Here is a 12102-nt window from a genome sequence, read left to right on the forward strand (position 1 = left end):
GTTCAGTCCCCAGGTAGGGCTGTGAAAGTCTCCTGCCCCAAACCCTGGAAAGTCACTGCCGGCCAAAGCATGCATTACTGAGCTCAGTGGACCCAGTGGTCTGGCTTGGCAGAAGGCAGTTTCCTATGTACATCAAGTGTTTACAAAGAACAGACAACATCTCTCTAACGTAAAAAGAAATATCATTTATAGTCCCCAGGGCCACCCAAAGCAAGTGCTCTTGATCAACATGTTTGTTTCTTTGTTGACACACTTGGCTAGCTGAATAGTGTTTCAGTGGTGACTGGTTTCTACAAGCCATTTCCCCTGAAGACTAGCATTTCGCTCAAACTGCGCTGGGGACTGCCATTGTTTCAATCTGTGTGCGCCCAAAGGGGTTTGATGCCACTTGTCATGCTGATGTGTTGTGCTGCCCTATCTTTGCAGCATTTTAAGACATTTCTCAAAACATTTCCTTCCTATTCCCCCCTCCCAACCCCTCCCACCACCAGTGGGGATATTCTGGATCTGCAGCTGGAACCATTTTCTTGCAAAATCCCCAGGGTGTGTGTGTGTGGACCTTGATAGTGTACAAAAGCTGATCTATTTCTGTAACTTGCATGGACGGGCGCTGAGGTTTTATGGATTTCTGTTTTGCAACAAAGAGAAGAAAGGGCAGGCGGCTGCTTGCTTGGAGCTAGAAGTGCGCCCGACTTTGCCTCACGGCCTGGAAAAATCCAAGGCACCAGATTGCTGGAGCCTATAGAAAAATCACATTGGCATCTAGGATTCTGAAAACCTTTTTGCTGTTATGGTGGGCAGTGATGAAGAGCAATGCACACACTCCAGTGACGTGGTCTAGCTGCTTCCTTATCTTTTGATCAGGGTCTCTGAGCCATTGGGAGAAGCTGAGCAGGCCAGCCAGCATGAGGAAGGAACAAGCATCACCATGAAGAAGACCCTGCTCTACCAGGCCAGTGACCCATTCAGTTCAGCATCCTGTTCTTACAATGGAAGCAGAAACATGAGCACAAGAGTCCTCTCCTCTCCTGTTGTTTCCAGCAACTAGTATCTAGAAGCATTTCTGCATCTAATCATAGAGGTAGATCACAGCCATTATGGCTAGTAGCCATTGATAGCCCCCACCTACACGAATGTCTCCAACTCTCTTTCAAAGCCATCCAAGTTGGTGGACACGGGTGGCGCTGTGGGTTAAACCACAGAGCCTAGGACTTGCCGATCAGAAGGTCGGCGGTTCAAATCCCCTGTTGCTCGGTCCCTGCTACCTGCCAACCTAGCAGTTCGAAAGCACGTCAAAGTGCAAGTAGATAAATAGGTACCACTCCAGTGGGAAGGTAAACGGCGTTTCCGTGCGCTGCTCTGGTTCGCCAGAAGCGGCTTAGTCATGCTGGCCACATGAACCGGAAGCTGTACGCCAGCTCCCTTGGCCAATAAAGCGAGATGAGTGCCGCCACCCCAGAGTCGGTCACGACTGGACCTAATGGTCAGGGGTCCCTTTACCTTTAAGTCGGTGGCCATCTCTGCCTCCTTGGGGGGAGGGGAACAAATCCCATAGTTTGACTATGCTCTGTGAAGAGGTACTTTTAAAAATCTGCACCGAGTCTTCCAATGTCCATCTTCGTTGGATGTCCACAAGTTCCAGCGTTACAAAAGAGGGAGGAAAAAGTTCTCTATCCACTTTCTCCTTGCCAAGCATCATTCTAGGAGTGTATAGCATGTTGCCTCTTACTTGCCTTTGATCTAAACCAGGGTTTCTGGACTACAGCTCCCATCATCCATAGCTAGCAGAGCCAGTGGTCAGGGATGATGGGAATTGTAGTCCAAAAACAGCTAGCGACCCATGTTTGGGAAACCCTTATCTAAACGAAAAGCTTAAACTAGGCCACTGTAGAGGTTGCTGGCATCAGGGGATTGTAACAGGCAAGAAGGAGAGCTGCTGTTTGTCTGCATCTGCCAGCGTCCATCACCCTGGGAGGCAGCCTCACTCTGCGTAATGGGAAGGCCAGCTCGGATTTCTGACGAGTTCCTAAGAATTCTTATGCAGCATTCCATAACCAGATACCTCCAAACGGAGATGGAGGCATACATAAGATCCGCTTCAAAACGGGGGAGCCTATGCCTAGCTTTTGCAAGTAGGACGGTGTGCATGTGTCTTCCTTTCCAGAACTTTCCTTCTTCCTGGTTGTAAATAATAATAATTTTATTATTTATACCCTGCCCATCTGGCTGGGTTTTCCCCAGCCGCTCTGGGAGGCTTCTAGCGCATATAAGAACAGAATAAGAAAGTCCACCACAACCGATGCAGATCCACAGATAGGCAGCAGGTGGCGCACATTGTGCGATGTCTTTCACGTGGCTGTCCGGCCTTTTCGTAAATGGATTGCAACCAAAACTCAGAAGGATTGTTTCAGCTGATTGGAATACCTACGCCCAATTTCTTTTCTTCTGCTTGTACTAGGATTGTTTCAGCTGATTGGAATACCTACGCCCAATTTCTTTTCTTCTGCTTGTACTAGGACGTATCTGGCACAAACCACAAGGAGTCCCATGGCACCTTAAAGACGAGCACATAAAGCTTTTCTGAGCGAGAGATCTCTTCTTCTGATTTCTGGTGGAAGTTTAACCCAACACAAATTTAATCCAGTAAAATGACCTGACTCAAAGGAGAAAAAGACTTGGTCGTACCTAGGCACAGTTGTGTAGAAGTGAGGGTTTTGGCTGCTACACATTGCACCTTTAATACACATTCAAAGCACTGTAGTTTACCCCTCACAGAGTTTCAGTTCCAAGCAATGTTTAACAAACTAGAGTGCCCAGTTTTCTATGAAGGGGGAAATGTGCTTCAAATGTGCACATTCAGCTATAAAAACTTTCTGGGCTTCAGCCAAGCCGCTACCCCTTAGCTTCCCTACCTTAGGACTGGACATCTAGCATCCAGGATTCTCATCTGAATTATTTTACTGGCCTATTTCCCAAGCTACATTTTGGTATTTGTGGATTATTTATTTATTACCCACTCTTTCGCCTTCAGGTTTTTAGTGTTATTAAAATATAACATAGAGGCACACACAGCCAGGGCCAGATTTAGGTTTGATGAGGCCCTAAGCTACTGAAGGTAATGGGGCCCTTTATATGTCCAGCTGTCCTTTGCCAACAAAAAAATTGTCCCTTTTTTGTGTTGAACATATGCTATATGGTAATTTGTGGACCTAATAGGTATCTGTCAGGGAACTGCCATCAGAGCGAAAGGCGAAGGAGAGGCTCCCCGATTCTGCAGGAGAAGGTACCAGAACTAGGGGGAGACGCAGATTGGTAGAGGTGGAAGGATATCGGCGTAACACCAGGGATCAAGGAGGGGAAATGGGGGAAGCGGAGGGAGAGCTCCGGGATTCTTCCCTGGACGTCAGTGAGGAAAGCACTGGTCCTCCACTACCCATGCCCTCCCTGCGCAGAAGACTCCCGCGCAATGAAAGGCGGAGACGACTGGGAGTCAAACAGCTTTTATGCTGGAAAAAGTTTAAGAAACGCCCACAGACAGATTCTGCTAGCGACTGAGGCAGCCACGCTGAGATGGGCTGTGCAGTCAGAACGGTTTAACAAAGGCAATTAAGCCCCCTAACGGGGACAATTTACGCACAAGTAACTCTAACCCATTACAGTATCTAAAGCCATTTGCACACAACAAATAGAAGCCTACACAACACAAAACACTGTTGCTGTATGCAGGTTTTATTTGTTTTTTATCTTATATTTTGGAAATGTACATCCAGGTTTTTTTCCTTTAATTTTTTGGGGGGCCCCCAAGAGAGTGGGGCCCTAAGCTATAGCTTGTTTAGCTTATACATAAATCCAGCACTGCACACAGCATAGACATGCAGAACCACACAGCCTTCAACCTCAGGTGATTCATTCCAGCTGAAAAGGGAAGCTGTAGCGGATCCCACCACTGTATGCCAATTGTGGCAGATCCAAAGAAGGGCTTTGCACCTTTATACAATATGCATGTGTGCTTGGGCCCAGGGGTTTTTTTTTTGCCTTACCATCCCCACTACTGACTCCCTGTTGCTACTCAGCTTAAAAAAAGTGTGGGGGGGGGGGAGTGTCCCCGGATTCATTGAAAAAAATCTGCTAACCATAGCTTAAGTGTTACAACTTAATACTTCAGTTCTTAACCAAGGTGGTACTTTCTGTCAGTTACCCAGCCATTTGACAACTACACTCCTGAGGTACTCCAAATAGTACAACAGACACAGGGGATCACCACAACCCTCATAACTGGTTTGGGAGTCTTCTCTTTCTAGAAGAGCTTTCATCTCCTGACTGGAATGAGACCCAAGTAGACTGCATTCTCACAGCATCTACTTCTCTTGGCTCAAACTCAGCTGCCCAGTTAACTTCTGTCTGAATACTCTCCCAAGACACTAAAACCTGTCTTCCTATCTAAGCTAAGAGACTCTGGATATGACACTATACTATGAAGCATCTTGTCTTTGTTGGTTGAAGGAATGGATGACATTAGAGAATTCACACGTTCTAGACTTAGAAGGTCATGATAATATTTTTGGCTAGCTGTAGATATTTTCCTCAGAGTGGATGTCACGCAGAGACCAGAACTGACTCACTAGCACTCCCTCCCTGAACTATCTCTCAGACTAAATCCTAGCACTATCTGAATGTTCTCTCAGAAACTTCTCCTTTTATTTTCCCTCCCAAAGGGCTGCTCCACCCCTCTCTGACTAGCTGTCTTGGTAGCGAATCAGAGAGAGGCTCCAGCCCTCTGGTGGAATTCTGAGGCACTGCATCACCCGACTATGGTCTGGCTCTGCTGTCTGTCACAGAAGAGTTCAACACCTTCTATTTGTTTATCACATGATCAATCAGATGACTAGGGAGGGGACATTTAGCTCTGTTCCCTCCCTGTGGCTGCTTTAAATTTCCTCTCTCTTTGCCTCTGCATCCCAAATCAGTGTGTGGGGTGGTGTCTTTGCAGGCCATTAAAAATTGTTTTGTAGCAACCCCCCCCCCCCAAATGGATAAGATTGCAGCTTAACTGCAAGCAACACTATTTCTTTTTTAATCCACCACAGTCAGAGCTTGAAGTTGGCTACTTTCAATTTACGCAAGCAAAGGACTTTGCGCCCTGAGAGTACTTCTGACTGTAGTTTCAGAAAATAAAGTTTTAATGGAAAATAATAAGCAGCGGCAAAACAGGAATAATCTCATTTAACTGCAAGTGATTAGAGCACTTAGGCAAAATGTACTAAACATCTGCACCCTCTGATTGCAAACTTGTTAGGCACGCTGGAAAAAAGGAAGATAAAATGGGATATGGATGTGATTTGATTCTTTTGATGACAAAACATGAAGTCACTAACATCTTGGCTGGCTGAGGATACTTTTCACAGTCAATCATTCTGGCAAACCAAGGCTCAGTATTCAGACGCGAGTCTTCCTGAGTTCAACAAGTGTATAAGATTGCAAGCTTAAAAACCTGGAGCAGTTTCATGAACCTGGGCACCACCTTGCTGCACACAGCTTTGTGTTGGGAGATGCTGAAAGGCTGTTATCATGAGATCAGTGTTCCTCAAGCAAGCAATAGGAAAGAAAGAAAACCTTTCATGTTGGAACAAAATGTGGTGTGTTTTTATTGCCTTTCAGACTCCTCCCTTAAAAAATCCCACTCGGTTCCATGAAGAAGCTCCTTGCTCCATGGACTTTCTTGCTCAAACATTTCAGTTAAACAATTTAGAGCTGCAGATAGGGATGGAAGGATCCATCCATTTCCAGCTTCTCTGTTCCTCATTTTTCCCCAATTGAAATTCAGCACATTTTGCATTTTGTAGCAATTTGTGAATTTTTTGAACTGCTATTTTAAAAAATCCTCATGAAATTTTACCAGCATTTTCGTACGCCGCCGCCCCCCCCGATAAATACATTTCACTATGTGGTTTTCACTAAGGTACACGTTTGTGCAAGCAATTTCCCCTAACGTGGTGGATTTTAGTATGTATTTTCACTAATACAATGGTACCTTGGGTTACAAACGCTTCGGGTTACAAACTCCGCTAACGCAGAAGTAGTACCTCGGGTTGAGAACTTTGCCCCAGGATGAGAACGGAAATCATGCGGCGGTGGCAGCGGGAGGCCCCATTAGCGAAAGCGCTCCTCAGGTTAAGAACGGTTTCGGGTTAAGAACAGACCTCTGGAATGAATTAAGTTCATAACCGCTGTATCTTCATTTTTATGCACACTTTCCTCTGATGTTTTATGTTGTGCACTGTCGTGAGCTCTACAGAAGTATGACAGTATACAAATTAAACAAACCAGCCAATAATATAATCCATTTTGTAAACATTGGTTGGTTTACAAGACCTGCATTGCAAAATTCAGATGAGTGTGAACTTCAAAGGCCAGCAGCGTTTCAGTTTGCATATTGTTTCAAAAAGTATGGATTTGATTGATTTGACATTAAATGTGAACTGAATCGAATTTCTCCTTCACCTCTGGTCACAAGTGTTCCTTTGCTGCTGCTTTTTTGTTAGAGGGCAGGCTGTGGGTGCGTCTGCACATTACAGGTCGCTAAATTCCTAGATGTCTCAATTGTTTCATATTAATTTTTCCTGCCCTGGGGGGGGGGGAGGTCTAAAGGAATTTGGCCCTGGCAGCCTGTGTAAATCATTACAAATCTGACCTCACTCCTTCTTCTAACCGGAGACACAAATCTCTTTTGCTAGAGGGCCTCTCTGATTTGGTCTTAAAGCAACAGTACCAATATATTGCAGTTATTATGAGTTAAATCTGGGAGGCCTATTAAATCTGCAGTGCCTCATTTACTCAGTCGCTTGGAGCTCCCCCCCCCCCCTGCTGCTCGCAGCCTTTGAATTTGATTTGCTCAGCATGCACAGCTCCCCCCCCCCCCCGCTCAAAAGACTTGATCCAAATCTGCCTGTTTAAGTTAAATGTTAAATCTCTATAAAGAAGACCCCAAAGGAACACAGTGCACTAACGTCCTCTTGGTAAGTTTCTTGCAGGGCCCACCAGCGAAGAAATCTGTGCATGCTTAGGATTATTTCATTTATTTATTTCATTGCATCTATGAATCAATTCTGTGAAACTTCTTGAACGCCACTGTGTTCAACGGTCTTGTTTTATGTGGGCATTTGCTTACATAACCCCTCCAAAAGAAGACATAGATTTGTGTTGAAATTGCATATGCTTTTTATGTATAAATGCACATTTGGAAATTATTGCCATAATTTTTAAAATAGAAATACAACCTGCCATTGTTGGGAAGACTACAACCAGGTGACCTTAATGTCTGCTTAGCCTGCTATCAAGGTTCTTCTTTCTCTGTTCTCGTGATTTGTTTATCTCTTTTTAAAAAAATTATTTATATTTTTCAATGTTACATTATTCAAAACCACATTTTGGGAATGGTATAGATGGAAGAACCTAGATCTCAGAAAAATCTATTCCCCTCCCCCTGCAGCAGCTAGGATTTTGTTAGCCCAGAAATGGCGAGTGAGCGAGGTTCCAAATAAGAAGGACTGGCAATTAAAAATGACAAAATATGCAGATTTAGCGGGTCTAACAAGAAAACAAGAGGAGAAGAAGATCAAGTATATAAAGAGGAACAGAATTTTTTTGTGGAGTCTTTGGAAAACAACTGTAAACTTGTGAAAATGTTAGTAGGATTGAGGTGAATTCAACGGCATAACACATAACAAAGGAATAATAAAGGAATAAGGGAGTTAAATGAATATACAAGAATATGTGGGATAGGTGGGGAAATTAATGGAACCAGGGTAGGGGAAGAAGGGAAGTTGGAAATGATTGGTTTATTTTAAAGAACGATATGAATGGGCGAACCTTTATTTTAATGTGAATGCGGTGATTTGTTTATCTCTTAAAGCCAGTCAACTGTGCAAAATTGGACTTATTTCAAATAGAGCAGGGAAGAAGATTCCTTCCGGCCTGACTTGGACAGGTGGGAGGGACAACCCACCTGTCATTCAGCTGACATAATGGCATCAGGTGATTGTCCTGCCCACCTGTCCAAGTCCCTTGTGCAGCATTTCTGAGGTGTCCGACAGTCAGCTGGTTGCCAGGCACTTGGGAAACATAGGAACTTGGACTTTGTCAGCCCTGTGCTCAGCACTTGGGAAACCCCAACCATACAGCTGGCAATGTTGTTTTCTGCAGGGGACCGGCTGCGCAACTCAGTTCCCCATTGCCCCAACCCAGTGAGCTTCCATTTACTTCCCATCAGCTAATAATAATAATAATAATAATAATGATGATGATGATGATGATGATGATAATTTATTTATACCCTGCCCATCTGGCTGGGCTTCCTCAGCCACTCTGGGCAGCTTCCAACAAAATATTAAAATACAGTAATCCATCAAACATTAAAAGCTTCCTTAAACAGGGCCACCTTCAGATGTCATCTAAAAGTCTGGTAGCAGTTGTTCTCTTTGACATCTGGTGGGAGGGCATTCCAGAGGGCGGGTGCCACTACTGAGAAGGCCCTCTGCCTGGTTCCCTGTAGCTTGGCTTCTCGCAGTGAGGGAACCGCCAGAAGGCCCTCGGCACTAGACCTCAGTGTCCGGGTAGTGTCACATATGACTTCTGATGTGCGACAGGTGGCCATGGTTTTGTGACAACAGCCTCATGGGCCAAACTGGGACCTCTGCCAGAGGTTTTCCCGCTCCTGCAATATAGGATTGTCCTCTAAAGTAGGGCACATGGGCTGCCTAGCTTTAGTTCCCTACCGAGACTGCAGCCCAAACCTTCATTTATCTGGGAGAAAGCCCCACTTAATTCAATAGGATTTATTTCTGCACAGACGTGGTTAGAACTGTGCTGTGTGTATATTATTGCAACTTCACTGCACCAAACTGGAACTGCCGTTGGATTTCGTCACATGTGAAATCTCACATTTCATTCAGAGGTTCCCGCCTAGACCAAACATGCAAGGAATTTCAAGGGAGGTGAAGATCGGATTAAAAGAAACATTAGGAAGTTTTTGCCACCATAATAGTGGCTAGAAAAGCTGTATCAGTTCAAGGGATCAGAGGCTTGGGCTCTGTTACTTCCAGCTCCTCCCCTGTTTGCAAAGTTACGGTGCTAATGGGAGAGACATTGCTGCCAGGCTTCTTACGGAACCTATATAATCACTCTTTAAATTAGTGCTCTTCTGTGTTGTATTTGCTTTTTTTTTTAATGTTAACTTTCTCTGAGCTATAATTCCCCCACCCTTTAACAATTGGAGCAGCTGAATTCTAATTACATTACCAACAAAAAGCTCATTAACGCTCTTAATTGGCAGCGCTTCCAAAAAACCCTTTTGCTGAATTTAATATTTTCTAAAAGAGTTCCTATCAGAGTTTAATTTAATCGTCAAAAACAGCTTGGCAGAGGCATTTACATAAAGATGTGTCTGCTGTCTGAAAAGTCTTCTCATGGCAGGAGAATCAGATGGGCTGAAACAAAACAAAATAGCTGTAGCAGCACAGCAAGTCAACTCCCTACCTCTGCAGTTTTAGCTCAGTAGACCGGAGGCAGCCAACATGGGGCCCTGCAGATGCTGTTGGATTCTGGGTCCCATTAACCCCACCCAGCTTGGCCAAAGATCATGGATGATGGCAGCTGGAATCCAACAACATCTGGATAGCTACCATATTAGGAACAGAGGAAGCTCCCTTGTACTGAGTCAGACTAGCTCTATACTGTCTACACCAATGGTGGCCAAACTCGGCCCTCCAGCAGCTTTGGGACTACAGTTCCCACCATCCCTGACTACTGGTCCTGTTAGCTAGGGATGATGGTAGTCCCAAAACAGCTGGAGGACCAAGTCTGGCCACCACTGGTCTACACTGATAGCTCTCCAGGGTTTTAGGCAAGGTTCTCTCCCAGCCCAACCTGGAGATGCTGGGAATTGATGCTCTGCAACTGAGTCATGGCCCACCTTTGCCCTTGAACAATCCATCGCTTGATTGCTATTTCTTATGGCAATGATTCATTTGTGCTGCCTGGGCTTCCTTTAATTTCATTGGAGAACAATCCTATGGCCTCCAACAGAGTGTCATGACAGCAAGAGAACAGATCTCCATCTGACTTCAAAGGAGCTGGGGGGTGAGTGGGCAACAGCAAACAGTGTGTGTGCTGAGGCTAGATCAGGGGATCCAAAGGCCTCAAACTCCCCAGACATATCCTCAGAAAACAGGAAGGGAAGACATCAGCCGTGGAGCTGGTTGGAGCTGCTTTGGGACTGTAGAGAGGGGAAAGCTGGGGGGGTGGGACACAGTGTCCTCCCCACATGAAAAGGAGGGGACCAGAGAAAGCCTCTCCTCCTTGCAGAAGGGAGGAGTTGTGAGTGGGAGCTGTTTCCTGCGTTGGCAGGGGCCGTTTGGGCCCCTGCCCAGCCATCCCAGTTGCCGTGCCAGGTGGAGGCTTGGGGGTGGGGTTTTGCCGCTCAAACGTGGCTGCAGCAGTGCTTCCCAGCCATTAACCCTTGATAGACTCACCCCTCCCTGAGGGGCTGGAGTCACTCACTGTGGTTAATCCAATGCCTAAGCCAATACCTCTCACATGCGGTAAACAATAAAGTTGTGGCCTTTTTTAGCCCATCAACCTAATATACCAGTAATATATATATAGCAGTAATGTGTTCCTGCCGGTGCATTTCACAGCGCTTCCCCCAGAGCTATTCACACCAGCACAGATTAATTAGCAGCAGATTCGTTTCCGTTTGTGCATACACCGGAGGGCATTGAATGGCAGGAATGTTTTTACAGTGTTCGTCTCATTGGCTGGAGATGAATTAGGAACGGCTTAAGGACTCCCATCAATTTGTGTCAAGCTGGTTTGAGAAACAACACATCCAACAGTAGTATTTCACAAGAAAGGACAGGATGCATATGCATTTTGGATAACATCATGTGAGCATATATTAAAAAACCAAGCTCCAGGAAGGCAGTGAGTGCACAGGAAACAGAAGTGTGAACACAGTCTAGGCTACCTTTTCCTGTAGGAACAAAGCAAGCTGCCCTAAACCCAGTAAGTCCATTGGTCCAATTGCCAATATTGACTGGCCGCAGCTCCCCAGGATTTGAGGCAGACCATATTTCACCTGGAGCTCCTAGAGATTGAATTTGAGATGCTCTATCACAGAGCTATGTCCCTTTCAGAAATACTCCCTTACCATAGGGACCGAGGGGGCATCAGCCCCTCCAATAAAATATATGATGGGGCTGCACCCCCAAAGTTGATGGGCATTGCCATTCAAATAGTGTGCGTGCACTGCATCATGTGATCGATTGTGTAGGCTTGCGTGCCCCAATATTTTATTCAAGTTGGCACCCTGTCCCCTACTCCACGATGGATCCATGTATCTGACCCCTGAGGACTGAAGGAGGAAAAGAAGCAAAATGTGCAGCCTTCAAAACACTTGTTTTTATTTTTATTTTATTGTTCATTTGTTTCCTAACAAATACGTGTACCTGGACGCAAACTGTAATATTATTTGCTAATGCACATGTGTCCACAAGAGACTGTCCACACCAAGCCTTCTTTAATTCTCACTTTCTTATCCTGCTTCCAGAATATGCTTAATCTGTGCAGCTCGTGTTGCTTTCTAGCAAAGCACGCGTCGTTCTCCTTGCTGTGCAGGCCCACGGAGAGGAGGGACTCTCCTTAAGCCAGGGAAAAACACTGCTTGAGGAAATGGGTCATGTGGGTGTAGAGGTGCTTAAGAGAAAGGCCTGGAATCCCATGGTCCTGGTCAGCATACCACTGAAGAGGAAGAGAAACACATATTGTAACCCCATAATTACCGTATTTTTCACTCTATAACACGCACCAGACCATAACACGCACGTAGTTTATAGAGGAGGAAAACAAGAAAAAAAATATTCTAAACGAAATAGTGGATATATGATTTTTGTGGTTCATGCTGTGGCCACAGACATGTGATCTGACAGTGAGTTTGGAGTAGCCCAATGCAAAAATCCTGAGGATCCATGTGGATCCATGCTTTGTAACCACGGAGGAGGGAAGGAAGGGGAACCATGGATCCTCTGCTCACGACTGCAGCAGATC

At 45.3% G+C, this 12102-nt stretch overlaps 1 protein-coding gene across 5 annotated transcripts in view; it reads right to left on the bottom strand.

The window, feature by feature from the left end:
• Positions 1-11438: 11438 nt before the first annotated feature.
• FAP (fibroblast activation protein alpha) overlaps positions 11439-12102 on the bottom strand; it is a 56493-nt gene continuing 55829 nt past the window's right edge. For all 5 annotated transcript variants that reach the window (XM_083493799.1, XM_083493801.1, XM_083493800.1 and 2 more), the window contains one exon: positions 11439-11796. In XM_083493799.1, coding sequence (XP_083349925.1) covers positions 11698-11796 — 99 coding nt within the window. In that variant the 3' untranslated portion in view covers positions 11439-11697. The remainder of the gene's footprint in view (positions 11797-12102) is intronic.

This window comes from Podarcis liolepis (genome assembly GCF_965112155.1).
Source record: "Podarcis liolepis genome assembly, chromosome: 1".
NCBI classification, from domain to species: domain Eukaryota; kingdom Metazoa; phylum Chordata; class Lepidosauria; order Squamata; family Lacertidae; genus Podarcis; species Podarcis liolepis.